Source organism: Diplotaxodon limnothrissa, linkage group LG20, assembly GCF_057381915.1.
Source record: "Diplotaxodon limnothrissa isolate DT_005_m linkage group LG20, D_limnothrissa_male_GT1.1, whole genome shotgun sequence".
Lineage (NCBI taxonomy): Eukaryota > Metazoa > Chordata > Actinopteri > Cichliformes > Cichlidae > Diplotaxodon > Diplotaxodon limnothrissa.
The window spans coordinates 11,571,382-11,582,077 of record NC_140615.1 but is presented as its reverse complement, the minus strand read 5'-3'; the positions used below and the strand labels follow the sequence as shown (position 1 = coordinate 11,582,077).

The 10,696-nt window shown below is 39.3% G+C and overlaps 1 protein-coding gene across 1 annotated transcript in view; it reads right to left on the bottom strand.

Annotated features, from left to right (window-relative positions):
* Positions 1–2,413: 2,413 nt before the first annotated feature.
* gnb1a (guanine nucleotide binding protein (G protein), beta polypeptide 1a) overlaps positions 2,414–10,696 on the bottom strand; it is a 32,825-nt gene continuing 24,542 nt past the window's right edge. The window contains exons 5-11 of the mRNA XM_085345516.1: positions 9,878–9,941; positions 8,993–9,155; positions 7,818–7,884; positions 7,266–7,467; positions 6,602–6,818; positions 4,871–4,986; positions 2,414–4,720 (exon numbers count right to left, since the gene is read on the bottom strand). Of these exons, the coding sequence (XP_085201642.1) occupies positions 4,880–4,986; positions 6,602–6,818; positions 7,266–7,467; positions 7,818–7,884; positions 8,993–9,155; positions 9,878–9,941 (820 nt within the window). The 3' untranslated portion in view covers positions 2,414–4,720; positions 4,871–4,879. The remainder of the gene's footprint in view (positions 4,721–4,870; positions 4,987–6,601; positions 6,819–7,265; positions 7,468–7,817; positions 7,885–8,992; positions 9,156–9,877; positions 9,942–10,696) is intronic.

Here is a 10,696-nt window from a genome sequence, read left to right as displayed (position 1 = left end):
AGCAATAAAAAAAGCTACCTTACTTGAGGGATGTACCAGGTGATTCTCAATTAGCTATTATATGAAAAGTTAACATGCAGCATGGTGTGCATGGTGTCTTTAAAAGAACATAGGAAAGTGGACAAGTGGGAGAGAAATGATAATCCTTCAGCAAATGAACAGTGTCTAAAAGTTGTGTCTTTAACAAATAGAAAAATCCAATCTGGCAAAGGAGAAATGGTCTCGGTGGAAGGGTGGCTGTTAAGAATCCATTATTAAGGAAGTGAAACTGGGAGAAAAGACTTGATACAGAACAGAACAAAAGCCAGCCAACATCCAAACCAAAGCTTTGAATGTGTGTCAAGAATCCCAAAGAATTCAGCCTATTCCTGAAGATTACTTAAAGAAATTACAAAAACGTATAATATTGACTTTCAAGCTCATTAGAATTGTACAAACTCCGGTTTTGCCTTATTTCCGTGTATGTTTGAAACATGTTTCAAAAATCGCTGCACCCATTTCCCATTTTCTTAGAAAAATATGAAGAAATGAGGTGTGGCTCAAGACTTTTGCACAAAAACAAAAAATAAAGAATACTGTGGCAATTGTTACACACTTCAGTGTGCTTCAGTCAATCAGTACAACTTTACAGAGGTGGGAAATAACGGAGTACAAATACTAGAATTCACATTACTTTACCTAACTTTATGTTACTTAGGTTTAACATGTTTGAGGGAAGTTTTTATTTCCATCAAACATCATTGAGCCTAAATGGAGGGAACAATAACACAGAAAAGACAATGCTGTTGGTGTAGCCATCACCGGAGCTTATCACATATGCAGAGATAAAATACAAAAAACAACAACATATTATTTATGCATCATTCACAGCACTATACTTACCAGTGGCTAAAGTGGAGCCTGTGTTGTACTTCAGGATCTAGTTTGCACTACAGAGACACATGCTGCAGCAGGTCATTTCAAATGCAACATTTCTAACAGCTGGACAGATATCAGCACACACACAAGCCGTTTGTATGCAGTTTGACTCACGGTGTGTTGCCAGCTAAAGGTTCAGCTGCTGCATTTCCCAGGGAGCGAAAAGAAAGAAGCAAAGAAACCTCAGAGATGGAGAAAGATAAGAAAGACAGGATGGGAGGCAGAAGAAACGTTAGATTTAAAGGTAAGAACTGCTCAGTGACACCAGATTTAAAGATCATCATTTTAATCACATATTGGGTCCGTATATGATGGTAAGTTATGGTGTATAGCCTACTGTGTGTTATTCGAAGACTGAGCAGCTTAGTGCATATAAAGAGGTTGGCTCGCTGTACTGTGGTGAATTTAAAGTAAAGCACTGCTTTGGACTTAACACCACAGTGACTGTAGTGTTCATGGTCAGAGATTACATCAAGGGTACATCAAGTGTAGCAGAGATGAATTTAGATGTAAGCGATTAAGCTTCGATTCATTTACTGAATCTTTATACCAACTGTGTGCTGTGTAGTAAAAAGACAGTATAAACAGTATACCATGGAAATCAGCCAAGACAGCTTGTGAAACATTTGCTTTAATTCAGCTGTGTAAATCCACAAAGAGCAGTAAACCTCAGCAGCAACACACTTCAGCTGATCACAGCCTGTACACAAAGAAAATGCTGGAGATTACAACAGAAATTATTGTGGGGTGTGATTTTTTTCCCCCACCCTGAGCCACTACTTCCGATTTTAGATCCCCCCCCTCCTCCCACGACTCTAGTAACAGGAAATACAGCGAATTTGAAAAAACAAAGCTCTTAAAAAAAGTGATTTTACCCAAGAGGCTGAATCAGTACATTTTGATGTAGTGGTTTTTTTATCTTTATTTTTGCCACTTGTTTATCAAGTTCTACATGTCATCAGAAAGACCAGACTTGGTAATTTCTTTGGAGTTGTTACAGATGTGCTGACCATCTAGAAGGAAAGCTACTTGCTCATGGTCATGCATTCTCTGCCACATCCACACAAAATAATCTGTATTTGTATTTCAGATGTCTGCCCAGTAGAGGGCAGTAAACATCAAGGATTATTACCAAAGCATGTACATCATTAGAAAGGACTCTGATCATCCATCGGTGAAGCAGGGATCAGCAAGTGTGAGAATATACCGAGTAAGCAATATGCAAACTGCTAACACTGAGGGAAATGCTCTTTAGCAAGGCACGCCAGTTAAGATCGGCGTGTATAATTACGCTGATGTTTTCAGCAAGCGTGGACACGTATGCTGCTGTTACTCAAGCTGGGAAGTCAGTCTGCAATTTCATTTTTAGTCTTCACACTCAGAGTGGCACTACAAGAAGGTGCCTTTACACTCATTGTAAGTGCTGATGAACAAAAAGAGTTAAGTGAGTGCGTTAATGACTGTACAGAAGAGGCAGGCTGATTCAACAGTGGATAAGAAATTGTTTATTGACTTGAACATAATTACAAGGAAACCAAACAGTCTGCAACATTCTAGCTTCAGTGGGAAATGCTCTAAGTGAATCACACTCAACACAGTAGGTCATCTCAAACTGCTTTTTATTACATCTTAAATAACAGTACATTTTAATATAGTTTCTATCTTGCATCCAGCTTTCGGTTGTACACTGACTGACTTTAAAATTAAATACAAAAGGTGAAAAGGGAACAGTGGGGGTGCAGAGCTCTACAGTTATTTGATAGAGAAAGAGAGAAAAAGGAAAGGGAATTTAATTAATTTGTAATATTTTTTTTATTTTGTTTTATTTTTTGCCAACTCCAGGCCTAACGCACAATTACAGCACATTTTTTTTGTACAGAATGTCGCAGAGAAAAAAACAGAATGGAAAAAATGTCACTACTGCTAAAGAAAGAGCGTTTGTTTACAAGAAGGGAACAACAGAAACTTCTGCCATTCAGATGCTGCAAGATTTTTTTTTCCCGTTTTTTTTTTTATTAAAGGACAGAAAAAACCTGTTATAAAATGTTTTCCTTTGTAAATGGAATTTCGTTTGCTACAGAAGGAATGAAAATTTTATTTTGTTCCATTGGAGATTGTGTATGTTTACGTGAATGAATGTACGTATGCATGTGTGTACAATTTAAACACTTACATTACTTTAATTTTTGTGGAATCCCTCCCAAGTATGGACCAAGTAACCGTTAATGTCGCAGGGTTTGCTTCTCGAGTGCATAGCTTTGACATTTTAGTTGAATCGTGTATGCACGGAGTAGCCAAAAACAAAGAGGAAAAAAAAAAAAAAAGGAAAAAAGAAAAATATAAATACCATCGTATTGATATATTCAACAGGTTATTTTCTCAAAGAAAAACATCAAAAGGACTTAATTTCATATGCACCTTTTAAGCAATTCTACAGCATGCGATTCTAAGAGATAACCCACCCATGGCAGACAACCAAAAAAAATTTTTTTTCGTTTTTAACTTAAAAAGTTTCAATATCATTATTTTCAAACATTGATTTATACAACATGTCATTCACAGAGTAGTAACTGCATTTCCAAGCACGGAATGGGCACCTCTGTTAAAAGAGAAAACGTCCGGATTGCAACCGGGCTAAAGTGGAGGTACTCTCTACCTGACCAAATCACATCACCGGTCCCAACCACGGGCAACAGAAACCAGGGGAAAAACAAAGGATAAGGAGGGGAGGGCATGAACAGAAAACAAACCAAAACAAAACGAGGGGCAGGGTGGATTATGATCTGATGGGTTAATCTTTATTCTACATTGTTGCCAGACAAAAAGGTGTAAGAATGGTTAAAATGTTTGGGTTTCTTTTTTTGTTGTTGTTGTTGTTTTCCGTTTTAAAAACGAGCATTCGTCATCATAAACAGCATGTGCTTGGTTAATTAACTTTTTTTCCTTTAGACAGTATATATGCAAAGTTTAATTTTTGTGCAAACAGATTTGTGGACTACACTGGGGTGTGGTGTGGGACAAACAAACAAACAAACAAAAAAAAAAAAAACCCAAACAAAAGACAGTAAAAGTATTACGGGGCTAAATATACAGAAGGGCCAGAAGTGGCTTTGAGGACTCCCTGTTGAAGCTGAATTCTCTCGCTTTGTTCTCCGGTGGGATAAAGCTGGATTTAAAATGACGCGATCTGGAGATTCTTTTATTTTTCCCAACTTAAAAACATTCTCTAAAAATGTGTAAAGACTAGGAAATAAAAGCTTTGATCCTCATTTTAAACATTAACTGACAGTTCACTGATCTACCTCTTCAACTAAACAGAAAAACAAAACAAAGAAACAAAAATAAACATGGTCAAAAAGCTATCAAAAGTTAGATCACTGCCATGTAATAACCTTCACTCAGACCTGTGCATAATGAGGACGCAGGACACATTTCGCTTGGTGATGGTGGTGGTGGCAGCGGTGGTAGGGTTTTTGTATTTTCAGTTATAACAATACCAGACCATGGTCGTAGGAGGAATGCACAATTTTCCCCTCAGTTCCACTCTGAAAGCACTAAATTCCCCAAGCTTTTTTTTTTCCTTTCTTTTTTTGTAGCTTAATGAGTGACAGACAATTGTGCTCTTTTAAATGAGAAGGAGACAGAGAGAGAGAGAGAGAGAATTTTTGCCCTTGATAGTTTTTTGGAGGGGGTGTTTGGAGTCAGTATCATGGTGTGTTTTCGAAAAGATTGGATATGCAATAAAATTGAACATCGTGATGTTGGAATGGTCTTCCACTCAACTTTGGAGTCCGGATGCCATCTGGAAAAAACAAACATTTTATCGTTATTATTCTGCAAAGTTACTGACTGTGCACAAAACTAAAATCATTTAAGCCGGTGCCTGCAGTTTCAATCTAAACCCCCAGATGGCAGTAAAGATGAACTCTGAGGCGCTGGTGCTAACACCTACCTTCAGACTCTAGTTCCAGATCTTGAGGAAGCTGTCCCAGGACCCTGTTGCCACTGCCATGCCATCGTCAGTCACACCCAAGCAGCTCACCCGGTTATCATGACCGGCCAGGACACCTGCCAAGACAGCAGAGGATGAGACAAGGCACCAAACCTGCTCTGTCTGACGGGTACTGCAGGCTAACATAGACTCGAGAATAAAGATGCAGGTTTGGAAACTGATTACATGATGAAAAGGTGAAAGAGGGCAAGATGAAACTTGTTTTAAACCATAAAGTGCAGAGTAGGCTATAAACCAGTTAGTAAAGGCTGATGCTGACCCAATATACTGATAATCAATACTCCATACACCAGTGGATCGATATATTTAAAAAAAGAAAAATTGTCTGCTAAGATGTTGGCTCACTCAATAGATCCCACTATGCAGTCAATAGATCAAGTATGCAGTCAATAGATCAAGTATTCATGCCTCCATGGGGGCTCTTCACTACTCGAACAGGGGATGATTCTCCTCTCTCAGCTGCTTACTATTGGCCTTGGGCTACAGTTTGGCTTCAGATCTTTAATGGGGAAATATTACTCCACAAAGTATTCACATAAAGCCAAACATGCTTAACCAAGACTGCAGATACACATCGATACAGACATATGATACACTAATAACAAACATGTTACACGTTGCACATTTGGCTACAAAATATTTATTCCCACTCTGCTTAAACTCGTCAGGTTTCACAGGGACAATGTGCAAGTGCAATTAGACCAGATTAGCATCTACCTTCACAAGTAAAGCATTGCGCAGGAGTAGTGCATTTATGCTGGTTTGCACCAATAGTGTTAGGTTTAATAGTCAAAGTCATTTCTAATAGGCATTTTAATACACTCTCTTCCTAGTTTCCCCAGAACGGCCTTATGATAGTGTCTCCCTTTATAGCAGCTCCTCAACAGTGTCTGCAGGCTATAAGGTTATTTGGTAGCTTGAACATATCCATCATTCCCTGACAACTACCACACAGTGAACGCTTCACCGCCATGTTGACAGAACTAAAACCCTCAGAATAGATGCAGCTGTATAAGCTGTAAGACAAATGCTACTTTTAATGCAACACAACAAAAGAACAAACATACTCCTATCAGTGTTTTCACTAACAGTTGCAGTAACTTCAACAAACTACAAAAATTTATGACGCCAAGACAAATCTTCTGTTTGCCACACAGCCTGATCTAGTGATAATAACAACTTAAAACTATTTAAATCACTTTATTGCTACACACGGTGAATATGTCAATACAATGGTGATTACTGACTCTTCAACAAGAACTAACTGTAAAAGACCAACTGACAAGTTTGTGCAGGTACTGGCCACACCAGCAAAGTTGCAAAAGTGCTGTTAGCATGCCGGCTACTTTCATAGAATAATGCTCGACATCAGAAAATTTTAATTGCAAATATTTCTGAAACTGAAGCAATGCCACAACAGGTACCTCCATATTGTGAATGAGGAGTCCTGACCTTACCCTTTTAAGTGCTGCCACTCTAATGCAGCACATGTGGAAATATTGACTTCATGGCATATTGGCAACTCGGCATCAGCAGTGAATCAAATCATCAGCAATAATAATTTTAGGTTTTGTTTTTTCCTTAAAGGCTTCATAATGTGAATATTTCAAATTATAGTGAAGTATAATCACATTCACACAGCTCCAGTCTTTTGCTCCGTATGGTGCCTACCTGCACGGTCGGCCTTCAAAGTGTCCCAGACGTTGCAGTTGAAATCGTCATAGCCAGCCAGCAGTAGGCGGCCACTCTTAGAGAATGCGACAGAGGTGATGCCGCAGATGATATTATCATGTGAGTAAACCATCAGCTCCTGGTCAGCACGCAGGTCAAACAGCCGGCAGGTAGCATCATCTGAGCCCGTGGCAAATGCGTTGCCATTAGGGAAGAACTGTAACAAAGGGCAGGGGAATCTAAAGTATTCTTACTTTTGTGCGATTTTTCAGAGTGAAGCTAATTATTTACACTTAAGGGCAGATATCACATACCAAATCTGTTTTTAGTCCGTCTAGTCATCACTTTTAGAGCAAAGCATACTGAATACTACTTGCAGTACTACTATGTACTATGAAATCAAGATCGTTCATTTAAAACAAAGTCTCAACAGTTAGCGTTAATTGTTTTTTCAAATTGCTCTGTCTCAGCCTTTTTAGAAAGAGCTTTAAAGTTAAACGTAGCAAAAAGGTCAACACAAACAGAGCCAAGTCATCCAGTCATTTTAATCGACTTGCTCAAGAACCCCAGACTTGCTGACAGATCTGACTGTAATCTGCTGAGTGGCTTTAAGACTTGACACCCTGACATGACTAGTATATAAGGTTTCTGTTTGTATCCTTACGCAGATGGCATTGATGTCCGACTCGTGGCCAGTGAAGGTCTGTCGGCACATTCCTTCTCTGATATCCCAGAGCTTGGCCGAGGCATCACAGGCTCCAGACACAAACAGCCTGGTGTCGGGCGCCAGCGAGAGACTCATGACATCGCCGGTGTGACCAGCAAAAGTAGTTGTCTGCTGGCCAGTCTCAATGTCCCACAGAGCACTGCAAGAAAACGCAAAGATGATTTACTGTCATTTACTCTGCAGAGTGACTGTTGACCTATGAGCAGAATCTAGCCCAGAAAGATGTATTAATTAGCCACCTTGTATTTAAACAGTAGCTCTCTAGCAGAAAGCACTACACGAGTGTATGAAATTAGGAACACTTGTATTTCCATAAATATTGTAGACAACCTAAAGAACTTACAGGCCAATGTGATGGCCCTGAAACCAGTAAAATATTGAAGCTCTTGACAGGTTGAAATTCTGACCCAACTGTTTAAAAGAAAAAAGAAAAAAAAAAAAAGTGTACTTGATTGAACTGATTGCAGTGGGTGCAATATCCCAACTCACCAGGAGGTGTCTCCAGAGCTGGTGACAATCTGGTTGTCATCCAGGAAGCGACAGCAAGACAGGTAACCTGAGAGGAGTGAAAGAAACTGAATCAAAAACTATAATATGATATATTATTTTGCAGAGCTATAAGACAAGTTTCCTCCCCTTATACTATTCACAGAGAAAGAAATCTCATCCCAAATCATCATCCCACCCTCAGAGAATGTTATGCGAGCTGGATGTGGGGGAGATGAATTGACTAATTCACAACCAGATAAAAAAAGAAAAGAAAAAGCTGTAGGGCATCTCCTGGTTCATGACTTGCTTCCATAATTCTTCCTTTACTAGTTGGCAGAGTTTATAAACCCCTCCCAATAGCGAAGGAACTGGAACTAAAATGCTGACACACTTCCTGCATCATGTGACACTGATCAGATGAATGCTCCGCGCCCAAGAGCTCAACACTTTCATTAGCTTGAGCTGGTATATGACACAATGAAGACAGATGCACAATATGACTAGTATCTTTTGGATCTGAAAAAAAATAACTGGGCTTCCACAATTATATAAGGGCTACCTTAGCAACATAATGGCTTATAACCGACTGGTTGTTTATAGAAGGACTTGTATGTATGTATAAATATATGCATACATACACACACTTGTATGGCTACATCCTATATGGCTGCAAAGTCTTGCTTTGACAAAAGACTTGCCAAATATTCAAAAGCATGTTACCATGACCACACACCGACAGAATCAGACTCACAAGATGAAACTACCAGTCTCACAACCATATTTAAGCCCAAGCAACAAAAAGTTAAAAAAAAAAGAAAAAAAAAGAAAAAAAAAGTGAGAAATATGAACTTCCATCTACTCAAACGGAGGGCCAAATTGAAACCTAAATGAGGAATGCAGTCTTAAAAATCAAGTGACTTGAGTCCTGCCATGACCTATACTGCCCTTGTCAGAGATTGCAGAACGCTGACAAATCAAAGCTACTTTGGGCTGCACTCTTTCACAAGGGGTTGCTGCAGCAGGTACGGCCACATGTTTCACTTGTCAGATTTTTACGCCAGATGCCCTTTCTGACATAACCCTTGAGGGATTTGTGTCTCTGAACGGGAGACTTTTCCCAACATCCTGGGACTGACGGGTAAATGGGTACAAGCTAATGGAAGCATCCTGCCTACCTGTGTGTCCGGCCAGCTCGCGGCTTACGCGCACATTTCCTTCACGGGTCTTCAGGTTGTAGATTGAGCAGATGTTGTCCAGGCCACCACAGGCAACATAGTTCCCAGAAGGGGCATAGGCGCACGTCATCACCCAGGAGGAGCGCAACGGGATGGCATGGACCTGAAGGAGAGGAGCAAGATTTAATATTAGATAGTATGCAGTGACAGATGGAAGAGAGGGAGAAGGGGCAGGCATGTGACAAAGTCTGTCTGCAGTATTAACTTAACATTTCAAGGGCACAGTATTCACTATAAATAGCATTACTTGACACAAAACACTTGTGAATTGTATTACAATGAACTTAACCTTTTGCAAATGGAAGTCTGGGAGTTATCATTATTTCTATTCTGACTTGATCTTGGATGAAAGGGAAAAGACAACAGTTCATTTGGAAATTTGGTGAAGGATGACTGTACACATCTTATGTTTAGACTACCCCGACCTCATCAGATCTCCTGGCCCCACTTTATTGTGTTTTTCTGGGTTTTATATGTCCTGGTGACATCTAAAATCTTCTGCCCGTCTGTGTTTACAGCTCAAGATTAAAGGATGGTTAGCTCTGGGTCAACAGAAGTTTTGTTTTAGCTTTCTGGTTTTTGAACAAGCTAACCAACTACGTGACATTTTATGACATCATGTCATCATTTCACAGTGTTTTGGTGTTATCAGTTTTAAAATATTATTAGAATGTATTGCTCACTGATCAAACCACAAGGAAAAAAAAAACCTCCCATACCAACGTAAGAGAGGATGTGTGTCTTTCTTTGTACATTTCACTGGTTAAACACCAGGAACTTAAAAAAGCACCCCAAATTACTGACCATTTAAATTGTTTCAGTTACCTTGTTTGTGGTGTAGCTGTCCCAAATAATGAGTTTGCCATCCTGGGAAGCACTGACCAAAAGCCTGGTGAAAAGAAAGAAGAGATTAATAAAGGGAAAGACTGTCATCAATTTGAACTAGCAGAGTGTGATGCATATGTGTATATATAGTACAGTTTTACCCAGAAAATGTTTATCCGTGACCTTCACAATACAAAAACACTGCTTAACACACAGTACGCGAGGATGTGGCTTGTCTTACTTGAACATTTTTATTCTATTTTAAGGGGTTTGAAGTGATAGAACAGAACATTTCAGATGGTATTTAGACAGTTTAGATTTACTTTTTGAAGGCGTTTCCAATTTATTGCATCCATATTTTTGTTGCGCTTTAGGAATTAGGGGTAACAATGAGCCATCATTTCAGAGCCAACACAATAGGAAAGATATCACTTAACCATGTTTAGTAGTGTTGCCAGTGCTGTCACTTTCCTGTGAGCAAACAGGACAAAAGATAGGAACCAATGCAGGTCACATGATTCAATTTACTGTGTAAATTATGTGGGTGGTGAGATTCGGGGGGGCTTGTTCAAGAACCATCATGGAAGCTAAGTGTTGCACTGTTGAGCAAGTGAATAGACATTTTCTAGACAGATAAAAATAGATCCATAAGCAACCAAACAAATGAAAAAGCTTGTGATACCCGTCTTAAATACATTTACATAATTTTACATGCAGAATGGATGGTGCTAATCCCAACTGGACTGATCTAGCAGCTGAATTACACCAATACTTTCAAGTATGTTTAGAAGAGCATCTTTAAAACAAACAAAAACCCCA